At 42.3% G+C, this 20,703-nt stretch overlaps 2 protein-coding genes across 3 annotated transcripts; both read left to right on the forward strand.

The window, feature by feature from the left end:
• The first annotated feature begins 318 nt into the window (after positions 1 to 318).
• On the forward strand, positions 319 to 10,349 carry rassf2a (Ras association domain family member 2a). Its single transcript, XM_086110967.1, has 10 exons — positions 319 to 1,011; positions 4,714 to 4,787; positions 5,393 to 5,468; positions 5,558 to 5,709; positions 6,496 to 6,611; positions 6,698 to 6,840; positions 7,114 to 7,267; positions 7,804 to 7,925; positions 8,007 to 8,104; positions 8,978 to 10,349. The coding sequence occupies exons 2-10, from the start codon at positions 4,735 to 4,737 to the stop codon at positions 9,045 to 9,047; spliced, it is 984 nt and encodes a 327-aa protein (XP_085967093.1). The 5' UTR covers positions 319 to 1,011; positions 4,714 to 4,734; the 3' UTR covers positions 9,048 to 10,349.
• A 739-nt stretch (positions 10,350 to 11,088) lies between these two features.
• LOC147205213 (uncharacterized) lies at positions 11,089 to 14,024 on the forward strand. Of its 2 annotated transcripts, XM_086112452.1 has the most exons (3): positions 11,089 to 11,255; positions 11,332 to 11,442; positions 12,595 to 14,024. In XM_086112452.1, exon 3 carries the CDS (start codon positions 12,606 to 12,608, stop codon positions 13,074 to 13,076), a length of 471 nt encoding a protein of 156 aa, XP_085968578.1. In that variant the 5' UTR covers positions 11,089 to 11,255; positions 11,332 to 11,442; positions 12,595 to 12,605; the 3' UTR covers positions 13,077 to 14,024. The 2 variants fall into 2 exon arrangements, with proteins under 2 accessions (XP_085968578.1, XP_085968579.1); XM_086112453.1 differs by lacking the exon at positions 11,332 to 11,442 and having other exon boundaries at positions 11,094 to 11,255.
• Positions 14,025 to 20,703: the final 6,679 nt, after the last annotated feature.

Genomic DNA, 20,703 nt, shown 5'->3' on the forward strand with positions numbered 1-20,703 from the left:
CCCCGGGCCTGCGTGGGTTTTCTCCGGGTGCTCCGGTTTCCTCCCACATTCCAAAAACATGCGTGGCAGGCTGATTGGATGCTCTAAATTGTCCCTAGGTGTGAGTGTGGGCGTGGATGGTTGTTCGTCTCTGTGTGCCCTGCGATTGGCTGGCAACTGATTCAGGGTGTCCCCCGCCTACTGCCCGGAGACGGCTGGGATAGGCTCCAGCACCCCCCGCGACCCTAGTGAGGATCAAGCGGTTCGGAAAATGGATGGATGGATGGTAAATGTAGTGAGAATGTAAAAGTCTACACATCTTAAATGCCAGGTTTTGTGTTATTAAAAAAATGGCAAAAGATAAATAATTTCAAAAGCGGCCATTAATTTGACCTATAACCGATACAATCAATTGAAAAATAAAATCCTTTTGCAGAAGTGAAGTAAAAATTAAGTGTTGTTACCCAACAGTCCACAACAGTTGATACAATTCTATGGAGCAAATGTTAAAATGTAGGTTGTAGATGTAGGTCAGTGTTGCCCCACCACTGTATCTCATCTGTTTTATTAAAATATATGAAAGCTAAGCTAATGAAAAGCCAAACTGCCACGTTGCATGTTTTCTTTGATACTTTTTATACTGTACTCCCACCTCAAGGAACCACGTGCTCTTTCCGAAGAACAAGGAGACGCTCACGATTTGGCTGCTGGTCTGGCCCATTGTTCAAAGGGGCTTTCATTCAAGTGTGAGCGAGTCTCGTGCACAATAGACTCGTTGGGGGGCCCCGCGCCGTGATTGGCTGCCAGGGAGGCGCGAGCGAGCCCAGTCGCCCGCCACGACAGATGTACTCGCTCTGTCCGTGTCGGAGTCTTGAGCCTTACAACGCGGGCAGACCGAGCAACGGCGACCGTGGGCCGACGAACCGAGAGCCGAGGAACGTAAGTTCAACCGGCGACTCCCAGCAACACGACCACGGGAGAGAAACGGAACACAAACCCTTGACGTCGCCGACAACGTCCCCGTAGTTTAGGGTAAGCAGTTCTTTAATATGAACACTGAATGGACTGCGGCATTGTGTGTGTTTCAAATTTGTAAACGCTTTTAACCGAAAACAATCACCATTTCGTGTTTTTTGTTTGTTTAAAATTATCATGCGGAACACCTCGTTCAAGGGATGCTAGCCCAGTACAATCATCTTGAAGTGTGGGCTTCGTCTAAAGCTTGGAGATGCATCAAAGTGGGAATGCGCCGAGCCTGTGACTGACAACGTAATAATAAGCCATAAGGTTACAATTACTCAGATGTTAAGTTTTTTACAAAATACTCTGACGTTTACCTTAAAAATATGACCGTTACACACATTGCTAGATGAGAGATTCGCTTTTGACTCATTTATTAGACGCACATCCATGATGGTATAGTGGTTTGGACGTCTGTTTTCAATTCGCCGTCAATGACGGTGTGTAGTGCAAGTGTGAACGGTTGTCTTGACTGTGTCTTTCATTTCACTGACGACCAATCCAGGATGTCAGCCACCTTTTCGCCTTAAATCAGCTTTGACAGGCTCCAAGTGCCTCAGGACCATGAACGGCATAAATGGTACAGATGTTGATTGCTCTTTTTTTTGTACTGCTCAGACTTTGTTTCTGCACCGGTTTTGGTTGCAGCCTCGCTTTTACTTGTCCCACACCATCGATCCATCATCTATCAATTTGGGCTGGACAGTTGGCTGGCAGTCATTGCAGCCTACCACTTCCCTGAAGTCAGCTAAAATGGGCTTTAAAAACATTTAAATTATTAAAACAATACTAAGAAAATATACTGATTGTGTTGCCATAGATACTTGCCTTCAAGAGGATAAACTCACTGAGATAGCGTGTAACATTAGCGAGCCCGCGTGTGGGCATCTGGACCTGAGCTGTACACTTCCAGTAGATGACACATGGTACAAAATTAACTTGTTCCTTAGTTTTTGTGACATTTTTGTTTTGTGGTGTGCCTGAGATTATTGTGTGTGTAAAAATACGTGCCTTCAACTCTTCAATTAATACATTTTATGGACTCATTCGGAAGACATGAGAGGCACTATGGTTCAATTGTATGCAGGATGTATAAATTAAACAACATGGTGGTTGTCCTGAGTCGAAAGTACATTTGTGCTGGTGCAGTAGCATCTTTTTACACAACCTAATCTCTCTTTCAGTCATGCCTGCCAAGCTTTAAATGGCCCTGCCACGTCTAATGGGAAGCAGGAGGAACTATATTTTTGGTTCAATGTTTCTGGGGTTGCTATGACACTATTGACAATAGAAGCGATCTGCAGAGTTTCGAAGGGTTACAGGAGTCGGGAGGAGGGTATTAAAAGCTATTCATCTCATTAAAAGAAACCCATAGCAGTTTAAAAAAAAGACAGGCATGTGTGCTTGTCATTAAGAGAGCAGGGTGATGGGGACTTGGAAGCCAGGAAGTCGTGGTCATGACTTTTAATTACATGCAGAATGATTTGCGCTCTTTCACAACCACACACAAAAGGAGAGAGTTTAGATGGGAGACGCAGACTGGGAAAAAATGTGAATCTAAACTGTTTGTAGAATGTAGACATGTGCCCGCAAAGAAGCAGTGGGCAATGGCGAAAAGTGGGGAGGAGACAGAAGCTTTCGACTGGCTGATGCCGTAATGAGCCACGAGGGAATTCAGTCTACTGAGATGTTCATTCGAACCCCTCTCATGTCTCACCGAAGGGCAAACGATCGCAAATGTTTAACCTGTTCACTGTTTACGACGGCAAATCCTGTGTTGTGAACATCAAATTCGATTGAACCACGGAATCCCTGATTGTGACATCAGCCAGGCTGTAATGAGCCCACAACAATGGCTGCCCCAAGAGTATCATCATCTCCATTTTGTAGCTTGACGCCACCCGTTGAGGTGTGACAGAACGGCGTTGAAATATTGATAACGCTTGGCTGATTGCGTTTTAATATTTAATTCAATTCAGAGAGCTGATTGACAGGCTCAGATTGCGTAGCGGTGGTGTTAAAATGGGGGGGGGGGCTCTGTTTGTGCGTGGGGATGATCTGTGGGTGTGGGTGCTAATTCATCTGCGTTGGCATTGGATTGAGGAAGTCTTCGCTGTGTGGCAGTTTCCTGAGTGACTGGGCGAGCAAAGGAGGAAGTGATACAGCGGAAGGGGAGTATTTCCTTTATACACCCCCGCTTGCCTCTTTTCTGTTTGCCTTTGCTCTCATGAGACCAGACTTGCACACACACACACACGCGCACATTGAAAAGACCTTCATGACAACACTGTTCACGGTTTTTTAATATTAACACACTCCTCATCTAATTATCATGCCTGCTCTGTTGCATTTTTGAGTGTCTACTTTGGCAATTCAATGGTGCCTCGAGATCAAAGTGACCTGGTTTACTAATTACAAGATACGAGCCATTGATCAGCCCTTTTTTTCTTTTGCTTTGATTTGTGAGTACAAACTCAAAAGACAAAAACTGTATGATTGCAGGTGACTGAACTCACTTCACGACAAGCGTAAGTTAGCAGTCTCAGTTGATGGTTACTGTCAAACTAAACATAAAACAAAGACCAAAAAAAAAACGACATAACCTCCGCTAGCTTTAATGCTCCCCTTCAAATTTTTTGCAAATCATGTTTATTGTTATGAACTGTAGCTTATTTTTGGGATCCCAAAATTCACCCCGCCCTCCCCAAAAAATAAAAAAGAAAGAAAGAAATAACTCACCGATGTTACCAATCTCAATTCTTATCATGACAGAATGGATGGAAATTGTCAAAAAGACTCATGGACGAAATTGAAGACGAAGTTTGGCATATTTGTTTAAACTGCTTTCTTGCGGCAAATTCCAGTACTCCTGGTTTGACACTGTGAGACCATGTACATTCATTTCTAAGCAAATCATACAGAATGTTTCACACATTACTGGTAAAACTCATGTGACTAGTAAACACATCACTTGTTTTTCTCTTGTTGGTGGTGTTCACATTACTGACGTGGGATTAGTTCCCGCTCTTTCCCGATCTCACAGTCGACAGGCAAATAAATGTCAGGCTGGTGAATGAAGTGAAAGCCCTGTGCTTAGTGATTAAGAGAGGAAGTGTTTCAAAACCATGTGGAGGATTCATCCTCTGCACATCATGACAGCTGCTCGGTCAATTCCCGTTTTGACCCATGCAGTGAAAAAAAACCCCACTTTGAAACTACTGCCAGCTTTCCACTTGGGTTGAATCAACTTTGTTTATGTCTAAATGTGTTTTAAGTTGCAACGTTGAACTGCGTGTACGAATGCACAGATCTGGAAAAATCTCATGTTTCAGTCATATTTTTGAGCTTGTATATCTTCAAATGGCGTGTGGTTTTGTTGGAGCAGCTGAAAGAAAAATTTGGCTTAACAAGTTGCACATGTGTCCCCTGCACCTGTTCGCCCAAACAGAAGCTTCTTTTTCCATGCGCATACAGAAAACACATCAAGACAGAGGAGGATTATAGTGGCCAAGACGTCCAACTATGTGTTTGTTTAAGAGCGTGTGTTCGAGTATGCAGTGGAGGCCCGAGTTGTTTATATGTCTCCTGGAGAAAATAGTTGCCGTACAATCAATCTTGTGTTTTGGGTCCTTTTGTGCTCTTCCTCTGCTGGTCATGAGGAGTCATGAGACCGTGGCGATAATGATCAAGCACATCTTTTGTTTCTCCCATCAGCTCCTCTCATGCAGTGTGACCATGGATGGCATTCACAATGGGGTTCAGGTCGGCGAGAACAAGTTCATCAGCAAGTAAGCGACTCACTTTCACGGTTTTGGCCATTCGGAACATTTTGGGGTGGTGTCAGTTACTCCCGGTTTATTGATATTCTCAACACGGCTCGGTTCCTGTGGTTTTACTGCATTTCAATGTCAAGCTTGGGTTTACAATACATCTTTATTTATGTCGCGCTTTCGCAACAGCTGCATCTGTAACAACCTTAACGTGTTCGACTGTATTTGTGTGTTTACTCGGATTTGTATCAGCTCTTGAGAGGATTCCAATCTTAATAGGTCCAATTCCACATACAGTAATATGTTTATACCTGAAGGCTAGCCCAACTGTGCCACTTGAGTGTGACACGTCATAATTGTTTCACTTGAACTATGCCGTGTAAATCCGGCCAAAGATGCTCTAGAGCAGGGGTGTCAAACTCATTTTTGTTGTGGGCCACATTTTAGTGACACCGTTTCCCTTTGAGGGCCATTATGACTGAAACCAAATAAAAACAGTCAATAATAATGCTTTATTAAACTATTGTTTGTTAATGTAATGAGGGGTTTGGTTCCAAGAAAGCCTTGAGTTTGACACCCGTGCTCTAGAGTAGTGCTGAGATGTGATCACCTCTTGTCTCCAGGGCAACCATCCTCTCGCATCTGAAAACATACAACCTCTACTATGAAGGACAGAATCTACAGCTCAGGCACAGAGAGGTATTTATGTGTGTCACATTCTCAGCCATTTCGCACACACGGACAGTGCTTCGATCCGGTAGCATGTCATTCATTGATCTCCCTAACAGGAAGAGGGAGAGCTGATTGTGGAGGGCCTGTTGAACATCTTTTGGGGCCTGCGCCGTCCAATCAGGCTTCAGATGCAGGACGACCACGAGCGCATCCGACCTCCTCCATCCTCTACATCCTGGCACTCGGGTTGCATTCTGGACAGTCAAGGGTGAGAAGTGCACACTGATCAGGTTACGCCACAATGACCGGAAATTTTCACATCTTGAAGGTCACCGGCGGCAAAAATACCTTCATATTCTGTGCACCTGTATGTTCTTATGAGATGGGAAATTGTGTGTGTGTGTGTGTGTGTGTGTGTGTGTGTGTGTGTGTGTGTGTGTGTGTGCGCGCGCGTGCGTGCGTGTGTGTGTGTGTAAAATTTGTAAAACCATTAATTCGAACAAAAATAAATAAATTAATTAATTAAATCTCATTTGTTATAGTAACTCATCAAATACAGGAAATAAAACATTGGTAAATGTGTATGTAAAATAGTTTATTTGAAAATAAAATGAGAATTATTTACATTTTGGATCATTGACCATTTGTTTAACAAAATGATTGAGGAGTATATGTAATGTTTTTTTAATAATAAATTGATTCCTATTTTAAATAATTTATGAATATTAATTGATTCCCATTTTAAAAATAATTAGCCATAAATTAATAAAGAAAACAAAGGCTTGTACAATGCTTGTTAAATTGCTTATTTTACATTGTATTGTTATCAGTCAATTTACCAAATATTTTTTGGATAAAAAAATAAAGTCACCCCAGATGGTCTATGGGTCACCCATGACCCTAATGAGGGAGCTCTAGAAAACTGACGGTTGGATGGTTGTGGTATTACATGTCATGGATGTACCAATTGTTGTGGTCAGTTAGTGTAGACTGCATCTAATACGTACACAAATTAAAAATACGAGCAAACTCTGAATCCATGACTTCCTTCCAGCTCCCCAAACAGCGCAGACAGTCAACAAATGCCACATGTGACTCCGCCCACTGTGGTGGTGACATCGCCTGACAACAACTCGGAAGACAACGGTGTGATGGAGGAGCATGCCGAAGGTGAATGTCCCCACGAGCAGTGCACAGTCGGCTTGATGAAGCAACAACTCATTTAGGTGATGGTGTCTCTCCCGTTGACCTGACAGAGGACAGTGAGACCTCAGCTCAGCTGCTTAGGACCAAGAGTGATGCTGGAATTCTAAGGCGAGTCCACCGCCGCTCCCCCAGCGACCAGAGGAAGATCCGACGCCATCGCTTTTCCATCAACGGACACTTTTACAACCACAAGGTGATGCACTTGCACTGTAAATACGAGGAGCGAATCACTTAAACACAGGCTATTAAAAACAGTAATACCTTATTTTCTGAGGTACAAGTTGGCACATTGTTATTTTTTACTCTGTGATGCAAGATAAAATTTGAGCAAGTGTTTGAGTGAAGTGGAGGGAAAACGGGCACATTTAAAATGATGAAACTTGAATACTGAAGGAAGAAGGGGGGGGGGGCTAGGCATTGTGCATAAGAACAATTCAATTCCCGTTTTGATATTTGCGTCTCTCAGACAGCCGTGTTCACGCCTGCTTTCGGCTCAGTGACCAACGTTCGCATCAACAGCTGCATGACGACACCTCAGGTGCTCAGAGTTCTCCTCAACAAGTTTAAAATTGAAAACAGTCCGGATGACTTGGCACTCTACCTCGTCCATGCCAGTGGGGGTGAGTAATAGCACTGTCTCATCCGAATTCTTTTTTTTTTATAACGCTTTCACATATTATAACATTTACAATCATAGTCCGTTCATCAATTTTCTGTAGCACTTGTCTCAACTGACTCTGAGTGCTTATGTGAGAGAGGAGGAAAGGGCGGGGGGCTGTACTTTTGAGATGAGTGTTATATTGGTGACTTAGGTTAAAAATATTTCATGGCTAATAGCATCTCAAAGCAAACTTGGCAGATAGGTTTGCTTTTAATTCGGTGCATATACATATTTTCTTGACCTAATGCCAGCCAGAATGTGCTCTCTCTTCTCTGGTGTGCAAATACAATTTTAGGGTTGGATGTGCTTGTAAGTGAGGTCTGCCGTCTAGTGGTGACCACTGTTATTACATCTTAAAACTGCTCAACTACAGTATATACTGCACTTACATACCCCTTTAGTCATTTTTATTTTTTAAAAAATGTGCCCATCCGTGTTAATGAGAGGCTCAAAATGCATAATTTAAAAAAATGTGTGTGTGCGTCTGTTTTTCAGAGCGAGCAAAGCTGAAGCGCAGTGACTTCCCTCTGGTTTTGAGAGTGATGCAAGGTCCGTGTGAGCAGGTGTGCAAACTTTTCCTCATGGAGGAGGACCTGGGAGAAGAAGTCACATATGATGTAAATATCACACAAACACCCAACTGAGCCTGGCTTCTTTTCTGCTCGCTCATGTGCACTTTTCCTCCTCCACTCCATCAGGTGGCGCAGTATATCAAGTTTGAGATGCCCGTGCTGCAGAGCTTCATCACCAAGCTGAAGGAGGAGGAAGACAGAGAGGTGCAGAAGCTGAGGAGAAGGTACATTCACACAACATTAAAGGTGATATTTTCCATTTTCTGTCACAATTTAAAAAAAAAGATACACATGCTTTTGTCAAAATATCCAGAGGGTTGAGAATCCGGTAAGAGTTTTCAGTATACTGTATATCCACTTTCTTGGCCTATTTTTGAGGGGGGTTTCATTCAAATGAGTGACTATATATCTTCCCTATACACTGCTCGGCCAATGGACAGTCTGACTGTTGTCACTATGACAACCGGAGCAAGTGGAGCCTGACCTGTACAACTATGAAGCGTCTTCCAATTGCAGTGTGTGTTGGGGAAAAATGGGCAGTCACAAAGGAAATAAAATTGCTTTTTATATGTGGAGGCAGTGCTTCATAAACTCCTGCACTGTTTGTATGTGGCTGTGTATGGACTCATCACAAACGCCACACTGTCGACAACCTCATTAAGCAGTCAAGTACCTGACAACTAAGGTAATGTCTTATTAGCTAATATTTCCATCCCACAAATTTCAAGGCAGCTCTACTTACCTTGTGGCTTTCACATGAGAGCAGGGTCGTCACACTCGTTGTGCAAATGGCTCTGGATCTTTGCCAAGCTGATCCCGGTCCAAGCTGATCATGTCATGGGGGCAGAAACTCCGTTTAGGGCATATATTATGTAACTTAGCCACACTGTGAAGTAATATCTATATAGGTGTAGACTGGCCCGCTCACAGACACATGTTCAGATAACACAAGATTTATTTGGGTTAAATACAGACTTGATGAGTGGGCAGGCACACCACAGACGCACCTATCAGCATACAAGTCATTCAAAATGAAAGGTTCCAGAAAATGTCCCCTTGAAAGACATATTTGATTCATAAATGCTAACATTCCGCAGGTACAACGTCCTACGCTGCATCATAGAGAAGCAGCTCGGCTGTCTGCCAGAAGGCCCCGCATGCATGTGAACACCAGCAACCACCAGCCGCAAAAGTGTCCGACGACTAAAAGCTTCAAACACACAAGACACGAGGCGAGGGCGCCATCTTGATGTGTCTGCTGTGGGTGGCGCAGACAGCAGGTTACATTGTGTGCCGGCATGATACAACACAGTGTGACTCGGGGAAGCTGACAAACCGATTGGCTGGCCATCCATTTTCCATAGTGCATTGTCCTCATTCGGGTCGCATGTGAGCTGCAGACGATTCCAGCTGACTTTGGGTCAGAGGTAAGGTACACCCGGGACTGGGCGCCAGCCAATCACAGGGCACATGTCGACAAACAACCATTCACTCTCCATTGAGAGTCCTCAATGAACGTCACCGAATGAACCTGCCTGACCTCTCAAATGCGACCCAGACACGTTAACCACTGGGCTATGGCGCCACCCGCGCTGTCTCGTGTTAAAAATCCATTTAAAGCACAAGCATCATGTCTTGCTTTTCGTCAAGTGCCTGCTCAAAACTCACCAAGCACAAATGAAGAACTTTGATCATATATCCTCAACGTACAAATCAAACGATGAGCACAAAGGCCAAAAGCCTCCTGTACCCGCAATGCACCTGGGGCATTTTTTTTTTCGCTACTGCCGGTGGCGGAGTGGTATACTCTCCACTTATAGGTACTCCGAACAGGACACGTCATTCATCACATCCCACGTACGGATACGAATGTCATGTCGATGTGTTCAAAGCACAGCAAAATACTTTTGAGGGCTGTTATTTTAAGCCTGCATGGTGCACAACACAAGACCGCTTGTGTCTGCTTGTCTCTGTTGTAACTGTTTTCCGTCGATAATGTGTGTGTGATCCACACGGCTTATATGCACATGCAGAGCCTGAGTGGAAGTAGGTCAGCGAGGAGTGTAGAGCGGCGCACACAAAGACGCCAGCCATCGTGTTGCGTCCCGTGTGTCTGTTACTCCAGAAACATTTGCCCACTGCTAACACCGTTAAAGCCGCTTCAAGGTGTCTACTGCACTCTCTTGTGTCGCTGTAGGATGTCTTTCGGTGATTTTGTAGTTTTCTTTTTGACCCATAGTGTACTGTGTCGTACTTACAGAGTCCATGCAAATGTCTGTATGTCATTCTGAGAATGTGCATGCTTTGTTTCAGACTTTTTTTGACTGCTTTTTTTTTTTGTATGACTTAGGCAGAGCTATGAAATATTTTAATCCTTCACATGGGAACAACTCATGCTGATGTGAAAATGTAGGGCCGGGGGGTGTTGTATAATGATTGTAATTTAATTAAAAAGAGATTTTTAGAGAAGACAGGCTAATGTGTATGATTAAAACATTTTGATACTTATTTGCTGATATAGTGGCCTCCACTCTAATAGGCACCAGATGTCATCCATCGTCCTTCCAACTTCTGTCGCACATTGATTGGGATTTTTATTTTTTATTTTTTTTACACCAAGTGCCATCTCCTTGCACCACTTTCATGAACGAATTTAAATTACACTAGCGCAGTAGGCCGAAGTGGTCATTAACTCATTCACTCCCAAAGACGTTTTTAAACGTCTTTTCAGACTTGGTCCAGAATTGGCTGGAACTGAATGAGTTAAAAACGAGGCAGTGGTTGGATTTGTAAAAAACTCACTTTGGTATGGTTATGTAACAAGTTCTCAGCAGTGTTCATTACGGTGTTGGATAAACATTTCTGTTGAAGGGTCACATTTGAGATATATATATATATATATATATAAAATTACACTTTGACCAATTCTAATCGCAAAATGACTGCAATAATATCACGGGACTCTTGATGATGTCATGCTCGGTGAGGGCGATAACGGGAACGACATGGCCACACTTTTCCCAACCCCAGTCTAACATTACTCAAACAGATAATATCCTATTAGCCGAGCCCATAACAAGATGTTTCGCTGCTTCATTGGACTATTAAGCGCATTCCTTCAAAATTAGACCAGGAGGTGTTTAAGTCTTACTGTCAGTGGCGCAACAGATTACCACTCAGCCAGCCAATGACAGGCGGGCTGATGATCCCCTCGATGTGACCGTCTGAAGGGTAAATTGCCGACCCTGAAACACTCATCACTCACTGCAACACACACAGCCCAACACGCATGCACACACTTGGTGGTTTTCAGCTTCTGGAGGACGGAAACGTGCTTTGTTTTTTTGGTTTTTTTTTCCCCAGAACGGCAACCAGGTGAGAGCACCTTTTTGATCTACGACATTCAATTTGAATATAGTGGAAAAACCAATTTTCTTCGGTCATTCTTTAGGTGCACTACGGGACTTGAATGCAACAATCTACAGTACCTTCACAAAAGAAGACAAAATAGCAGCTGCTCTTGTTATGCACCTCATTGCATGGGTACCTAATTAAGTGTCCGGTGAGTGTAAATAGTTTGAATCTTTCCATCCATCAATCCATCCATTGTCTGAGCCACTTTATCTTCACGAGGGTGGCGGACGTGCTGAAGCCTATCTCAGCTGTCTACAGGCAGTAGGCGGGGTACACTGAACTGGTTGTCAGAAACCAGAGTACCCGGAGAAAACCCACATAGGCACAGGGAGAACATCCGCACAGGAAGGCCAGAGCCGCAATCGAACCCTGCACCTCTGCACCGTGAGGCCGACGTGCTAACCAGTCGGCCACCGGGCCGCTCTGAATCTTTCCAAATGAGCAGAAACAGAAATGCAGCGCTTGAGGAACAGCAAAGTTCATACGCATGAGATCTATTTAATTATTTTATGCGTAAATTATTGCATTTGGTTGTGCGCCACTGAACGGATGATGTCACATTTGTTTGTGTTGAAAAGTTCCCACCTTGTTTGTGAATGACCGACACTGTAATTGGATTATTGCCGGTTTAAAATAATCGATGTGTACGTCTCGATAATAGAACAAATAATGTCATTCATTTCAGCAGTAATTATGTACATTCCTCCAATGTTCATTCTAGGTTGGTTGAGGCACTATTACAAGCAATATGGGCATCATTTCAGATTGAACACTTACTGACCACTTTTTGATATAGCTTTATATATTATAGCACAGAGTAAAAAAAAAAAAAAACAATTAGTGGAACAGGGGATTATGAAAGTTGTGTAAAAAGTGTGTCTCCATTTAGACGGATTATTAGGAGCTCTTCAATAATCAGTGGGGTAAAAATAACAAAGCCGTCTTCAGAAGATCTTATGTGTCTATTTTAGTTTGAGGTAAAATTAACTTATCTTGTATTGGGAGTAATCTATTTGTTTATTGGGTGTTACGGTACGTATAGATAGATAGATAGTTAGATTGTGTTAACTTAAAAAAATCGTTCCAATTGACTTCAGATGAGTTTATGCTCACGAATAAAATGATTTCAATGCAAAACAATCAACTTTATCAAATGGTCAGTAAGGCAATTATGCATGGAGTGCGGCTTACTCTCCATACTGTATTAGTAGTAGTATACTGTATATTGTATATGTATGTATAATATTAGCAGATGTATTGGTATTTGATTTTGTTTTTTGTTTTCAATGTGTTGTGACAGGTAAACCAATCATGTCCAGGCTACAAAAAATGCCCCTAACAGTGACAATGTGTGTGCTGCTCTTAGCCACACTAACCCCCAGCACGGATGCCCGGCGTGGCGGAGGCTTCAGGGGGGGCTGGGGTGGCAGCAGGCCAGCCTACAGACCGGCCCCTCCCAGGAGCAGTGGCCCCAGTGCCGGTAAAGTTGCCGGGGCTGCGGCGGCGGGGGCCATTGGAGGAGCCATGCTGGGCTCCGCCCTGAGTCGCCCAGGGTACGGGTATGGCGGGGGCTACGGAGGGTATGGGGGCTACGGAGGGTATGGGGGCTATGGAGGAGGTTATGGCTACCCACGCTACGGCGGTGGCTACGGAGCCAGGCCTGCGTATGAGCCAGAGGGCTCTGGAGATATGGAGTACTACACCGGAGCATCCAGCGGGCCCATCTACAACAGCATCATTGTTGTGATCGGCTCTCTGCTCTCTCTGCTGCTCATCATGTGAAACCAGGCTGAGGGTAGCACAAAGACGCACCTACGACACGACCCTTGGAACTTTTATTTGGGCTCATCTGCACTGAAACCACCCTTGAGGACAAGAAGTTGACCCAGGAACTAGTCTGTACCAGCAGCCTGTTCACAATGGTGGATGTTACAGAAGGAGACTAAATAATACTTGCAACCAAAACTAGCTTTGATTTAGTACACAATATCATATTTGTAAAAAGCTACAACTTTTGTATTATTATTATTAATTTAAAATTCTACAAACCATCAATATAACCGCACACAACTGTGTCTCATACATAATCTGGAATGGTTCCGAATCATTTTCTATTTATTTTGAGCAGTTTATATTCTTGTGTGCAGATGACTATAGACAAGTGTTTTGCTTTAAACAACCAATGGGAGAACGGAATAGTGCTGATGTCATCGAAGAAGCGCAGCAATGAGAAACAACACCAAATAACGAGGATAGATTGTTTGGACGAAAAAAGTTCTAATACACTTAAAATTGTAAACGTAGTAGGTAGTGCTTGTTTAAGACAGCAACAGCATCGACTATGTATTGACACCAGGTAAACATGCACAACCTGATGGCACCACAACAAGTTATCCTGCTTTGACAACCATTTTGTTCACTGTCAGAAGAGTTCCGATCAATCTCAGTCAATCTTATTTGCACATGAAGGTGTACGTAATGAAATGTCCGCTGACTGTAAATGCAGTAATTGAATTAGATGTTATGTAATGAACCCTCAGTAGATCTCAGGATTGCAGAACTGAAATGTGTTTATGACTTTCAGCTTTTGTTCAGCCAATGCTAATGACAAATGTGCTTTAATCTTGTATATAGTTCCGCAGTTAAAGCCAAATTACAATAAATGACTAATGATGTGTGTAAACGTGAACGTGTGAAATGTGAAGATAATCATGATAAATGCTGATTGTGGTTGTGTTGTTTTTTTTCTCAAAGCCGAATGAGTCCAAAATGTAGGCTCAGGACCAAATTTGATATGCCGAGGCTGTGTTGTTCATGACTTTGCTGTCAAGTCACTCGTAGAAACGCTCGACACTCTTCAAGGCATTAACACTGTTCAAGAGCATTTTTATGACTGTAATTATATGACTGTCGTTCGGGGGCTTAAAGAATGCAGTTATCTTTGTTGCCAGCAGAGGGAGCCAGATATTTGCTCATATTTTTTTTGCCTTGTAAAATGATTCTTTCTTACACTTTCACTCGCGCTCTTTCACTGGTTGATTAATTTAGAACCCCTTTGAAGTGGATTCATCCATACATTTCCTCTAGCACTTTTCCTTATTAGGTTCATGGGTGAAGTGACTTAGTGGAAGAGCTTCACCCTGGTCACCAAGATAACAATAACCACATACATGCCTATGGGCAATCTCGACTGTTCAACGCAAACGTTCATATTTCATTCATTTTTCAAACATTGTGAACAGTTCTTAAGTAACTGCCTCATAAAAAAATAGATAGATAAATAAATAAATACAATGAACTCTTAAAGCCCGTTGTCATGCTGCGATATGTTTGTATGTCCCTCATCAGCAAAATTTAAGGATTAGGACAGATTGTGAGACAAGAAAAAGGGTGACCATAGATAGGTGCTGCCTTTCAGAAGTGGAGATGCCACAGGCATAAACCTCCTGGGTAACCTGCGTTGTGTTTATAAAAATGCAAAATCAGTGATATAGTTTCAGGAAAGGGAGTTCCAACAAGTCTTTCATGATGACTTTTCCAGCAAACCAAACAAGATATCTGCCGGATGTCGAGATGGGTTAAACACTGAGGAAATACTTGGAACTACAGAGGAGCAGATTGCCACAGTGGATGCTAAAACTTGAGACGCGTTTATCTGCAACATGTTTGAACTTGGATTCAAAGCGCCGTTATCTGAAGATCTTCTGAGTTCAACCCAAGATCTTTGTTCAGTCATTGAAAACAAGTTCAGTTTCTCATCATTTAAGGGAAAAAAATGATCCCCTCGTGGGTCCACCTCTGAGTTCTTCCAATATTCCATATAAAATCTCGTTGTATGCTATACAATGACAATAAAGGCGATTCTGTTTCTGATTCTGAAAAAGTCCCCAATCAACTTATAAATTATATCGTGATAAAATGATCCCCCAAATACACAAGTTTGTAAATTCTGGTTTCATTATTATTATTGTTATTATTATATGACATAATTTACATTGTGTTTGCGAAATTTTTTATCTGGCTTTCTTCAAAAAATACAACTTTTTGTTCCAAAATATTTTGAATTTTTCAGGAAAAATGGAAATCGTCAGTAATAATTTTCCAGGGTCAAACATAAACACGCGTGTTACTCTATTATCACTTTTTATTTTCTTCTATTAAAGTGACATTTACTATTCTTGAATGCCATGCTGGTGTACCTTACCATCGACGCCTATATTTAAACTTTTACAGTTATTTGCTTAATACATGAGTGTCTAAAAATAAGTTTCAAAAGTTTCAAAAAAAAGAAAAAAGCAATCGCATCACAATTGGAGCCAAGATCGAACTTTGGAGACCCCTGCTTGAAAGCCTGACCCAGGTCTGAAAGCTGCAGAATGTTTATCAGCACGGACGGAAATCTGTGGAACAACAATGCTTGCAGTTCCTCAACAGTGAAGACACAGTGGAAAAAAAGTGTTTGAAAACAAACATGCTCGAGAGTTTTTAGGTCACAATGGATGCACAGGAGGAAATGAAGAGGAAGTTAATGCTCGCAGTGGGACACGCAAAGAAACACAGCGACGGTCATGTCCCAGAGGTCCACGATTGTGGTCCAATCATGTTCTGGTAAGATAATCATACTGTATTCCATTCAAAGTGAAACACGATCTAGTTGACTAGACCAAGTTGGACTGCCATGATTCTGGTTTTGTTTTCTCATGTGCTTTGGGCTTCCTTGTTTGTTTGTTTTTTCACCTGTTCTTGTCATCGGGTCACCTGTGTCAGCCAATCAGCTACCTCAACCCTTTTTGTCTTGTCCAGTTGGTCCTTGTTATCTTGTCAGTTTACTTGTACTGTACTTTGTTCCCTGGTTTCTGTCAATCTTGGTCCGGTCGTAGTTTTGTCCTTCTGTCATGGGTTTTTGTTTGTTTCTTTGGTTTGTTGGGATTTTCAGGACTTTGTTGTGTCTTGGATTACATTCTTCCAGTTCACATCACCTTATGTTACGTTACCTTGTGTTGTGACATTGTATTATGCTTGCTTCTGTGACGCTAGCTCCCATTACGCTACCTTACATTATGCTACGTTACATTACACTCAATCACATCACATCGTATCACAATGCGCTACATCATGTTATGCTACACCACGTTATGCTACATTACTTTGCAGTACATTGCATTATGCTACCTTCTGTTTGCGTTACTTTATTACTCCACATTATGTTATGCTACATTACATAATATAAAATTAAGTTTCACTACAGTACATTCTGCTACATAACGTTAGGCTACATGACATTACACGACATGAGTTTAAGCTAAATTACATTACACTACATGATGTTATGCTACATATGTACACTGCGCTACTTTACTTTATGCTACATTACGTTATGCTACATTAGATTACGCTATATTTGCGAGACAGTACTTTACGCTACATTACCTTGTGCTACCTGACGTTATGATACATTATGTTAAAACTACGCTGTTTTAAGCTACATTACATTACACTACACTATGTTAAGATACATTACATTTTGCTACTTTGTACACTATGTCACACTACATTACCTTAAGCTACATTAAGATAAGATGCATTACATTGATTTCCATTGCCTTTAGGTAAACTTATCATAATTTTTATCAGGCCAAAAACAGGGAAGACAAATACTCTATATTTGTATCATTAAACCATTTAAGATTTTTAAGGTAATACAATAAACACGTTTTTTTTTTTAATTGACCATAGCTGGTTTTGTGTATGTATTTCCCATGGTATTTGTAAATTCGCCCATTGAGGAACGAAGACCAGTCAATGTTATCTTAGATAGTAATAATAATTTCTTCAATTATTGTTCTTGGGACCCAAGAAACGGAGCAAATCAATGCAATGTTTTCTTCCTGTGCTCAACGCACAATAGGATGAGATGAAAAGTTCAAAATGGGAAAAACACCAAACAGTCTGGTATCCTCCATTCACTCAGGCTGAAATTGAGCAGAGGTTTCCGTAACAGTATCTTTTTAACAATTTGTTTAATCTCCCTCTTCCAGCTTTCAGTGTGAACTTCCTGTTGCCTTCTGCTTATCTAATTAAACTAGGCGATATGAACTTCAAGGGTTGATTTTTTCCAAAGCAATAAGTCTTCTGTTCGCCTGGGTGATCCAATATTTATTAAACTAAAGCGGGCTTTTGTGATATATTCAAAGAATATTATGAGATTTATGATATCCTTATGATACTTGACGGAATATTTATTGATGCGATTTGTCGCCTTGAGCAGTCCGTGTCAGGAAGGGAAGGAAGAAATAATAATAAACCCGGCATTCAAGAGAAAATTGATGCCTGGATTTATTTCAAGCAAAACTTTCATGGCACCTTCTATGTTGTTCCAACAAACCCTACTTTCAACCCTAATTTGAAGCCCTACTTTGAAAACCACATTAGACTTTAAAACTATACTTTGAAGCCCGACTGTAAAAACCAAACCAAGTTTGAAACCCAAATCTTAGTTTAAATCCCTACTTTGAAACCTCAACTCTCCTTTAAAGCCCTCGCTAACCCTACTTTGAAACCCGATAGGGTGTGTAAACGATTTATAGCCACGATAGATAAAAAACAATATTCTGAGCATAACATTCCCCTGTCAGCAGAATATTCTGTGGTTGATTTTAATTCCTTGTGTCGTGTTTCTGATGTTATCTCAAGGAGATCATGATCACTTTTTAGCCAAGCCCTCTTGTTCATGAGTCACTCTGGCTTTGCTGGCAAATCCTGTTGGAGCTTGTGTAAGAACTGCGCTTGTAGCTTTCCGAGCCACGGGTGCACCAGCAGTCGCTGCGCGTCTGCACGTCCTCACATGTGTGCATCTCTGTGCAGTGACATTTGATAGGGTGTGTGAGGGCAAGTGTGCTTGTTCTCTACAAAATCACTTGACAATCCATGTTGATCCACGCCAACGACAATTAGTGGTGAGGAGTAGCAAGCGGAAGAAACCCGAGCGTTGAAATACATAGATGGAAATTATGATTAATTGAATGCATTTTTCCAGTGTTTTGACAATAATGGATTCAGATCCACCAAAAATGCACCACCATTAAGGAAGGTGTTGGGTAGCAATTAGGATTACTTTAAACAGAGATTATATGGCCTTTTAATGTTGTTTACCTTGGCTACCAAAGTGAGCCCAGATTCAACCATATTTTGGTAGTGCATTTCTGATCCAATGTTCTGATGGCTCACCACGAAATGCATGCATTATTAAAACTTATATTTTCATGTAATCATTTTAGGTCCAATTCACATTTATCTTTGCATTTAATAAACTTTTTCAGCTATGCTATGCCTCGCTCGCTAAATATTGCCATTTTGATCATCTATGTAATAGGGTTTGGGGTTAAGGGTTAGTGTGAGAGTTAGGCCAGGGTTTCAAAGTAGTGTTTCAAGCTAGGGTTAGGGTTTCAAACTAGGGTTTCAAAAGAGGGCGAGAATTTCAAATTAGGGTTTCAAATTTGAATGAGGGTTTCAAATTAGAGTTTCAAACTAGGGCGAGGGTTTCAAATTAGGGATTCAAACTAGGGCTAGGGTTTCAAACTAGGGTTAGTCGTTAGGTTTAGGTCATGGTTAGGGGTGAGGGGTTCGGGTTAGGTGTTAGGGTTAGAGTTCGGGGGTGAGGGTTAGGTGTGGGGATTTGGGGGTTAGGGGTTAGGGTCAGGGGTAGGGTTTAAGGAGTTAGGGTTAGAGTTTAATTGTTGGGAATTAGAGTTATGGTGAAGGTTTAGGATTAGGGTTAAGGGTTAATATTAGGAGTTAGGGTTAGTATGTCGGGTTAGGGGTTAGGGTTAGCAGGTTAGGGTTCGGGGTTAGGGTAGGCATTCAGGGTTAGTGTGAGCATTTGGGCTTTGGGTTTCAGGGTTAGGGTTAAGGGGTTAGGTTGGGGGGGTTAGGATTACGGGTGAGGGTTTGAGGTTAAGGCTTCGAAACCCAAAGCCAAGACCCCTATCTTGAAACCCAAACCCCTAACCCTAACCTAACCGTAACCCCTAATCCCTAAACCTACTCCTAACTCTATGCCTAACCTCTAACCCCTAACCTCTAACCCCTAACCGTAACCCCTAACCCTAACTCCAACTCTAAGTCCAACCTTAACCCCTAACCCTAAACCCTAACCCCAAACCGTAACCCCTAACACTAACTGCTAACCCTAACCGCTAACCCTAACCCAAACCCCCTAATTCCCTAACCCGAAACCCTAACCCGTAACCTTAACCCCTTAACCGCCTAACGCTAACCCAAACCCTAACCTCTAACCCTAACCTCTAAACCCGAAACCCTAACCCATAACCTTAACCCCTTAACCGCCTAACGCTAACCCTAACCCTGAACCCTAACCCTAACCATAACTAATTAACATTTTGAGTCAGGTGTATCTTAACCTCCATGGCAGAGGCTCCATCGAACCCCTGAGACCGATTCACCAAGCCCCAAGGTTTCGATCGTACCCAGGTTAAGAACCACTGCCCCAAACTCTAACCCGAACCCTAACACCTAACCCTAATCCTAAACCCTAATCCCAACCCCAACACCTAACCACTAACCCTAAACCCTAACCCCTAATCCTAACCCTAACCCTTAACCCCTAACACTAAACCCTAACCCCTAACAGGTAACCCCTAACATTGACCCTTACCCTAACCCTCTAACCCTAACCCTGACCCAAACCCCCTAACTCTAACCCTAAACCCTAACGCTTACCCTGCACCCTAATACTAACCCCTAATCCCTAACCCTAACACTAACCCTAACCCGGGGGTCGACAACACGCGGCTCGAGCCGCCATCAGCTCTTTAGTTCCATCTGGTGGCTCCCTGGAGCGTTTTCAATAATGTTTGAAAATGGAAAAAGATGGGGGAGGCAAATTATCAATTCATACTAAATCCAAACGCTGCCAAGTTAAATGTTAGGAGGCTACGGCAGCACAATGAATGCCTGTGCTGGTCAGGGGTATGAAACCTGAACCCCGTCCTTAACCACTCGGCGACAGCTGACAAATGCATGACCACAAGTTGTATCACATCATGTGTACGAATCATGTCTAAAAGACCTTACACATTGTTTCATTTGTAGTTCACAAGTACTTTGCCTTTCCTACTCATCGACAATAAAATTATTTGTTGTCTCAGCAAGTGGTAACTCATCGTGGTAGTGACATCTTAAAACACAGCATGCAGACTGCAGTAAAAATCTCACCAGTTGTCAGGAAACCTCACAGTGGGGTGTGGTAATACGATAGATCATTGTGATGGAGAAGCTCCAAACCAGTTTTGGAGTATAAATGATGATTAACAAGTATCCCAGAGACATAATGGTGAAGTTGGCGTGGAAGGTGATCACAGGGCCTAATGATTGTTTCGACCATGATGGA

The sequence above is a fragment of the Hippocampus guttulatus genome, chromosome 5 (genome assembly GCF_054856545.1).
Source record: "Hippocampus guttulatus isolate MCC_2025c chromosome 5, RoL_Hgut_1.0, whole genome shotgun sequence".
In the NCBI taxonomy this organism is placed as follows: domain Eukaryota; kingdom Metazoa; phylum Chordata; class Actinopteri; order Syngnathiformes; family Syngnathidae; genus Hippocampus; species Hippocampus guttulatus.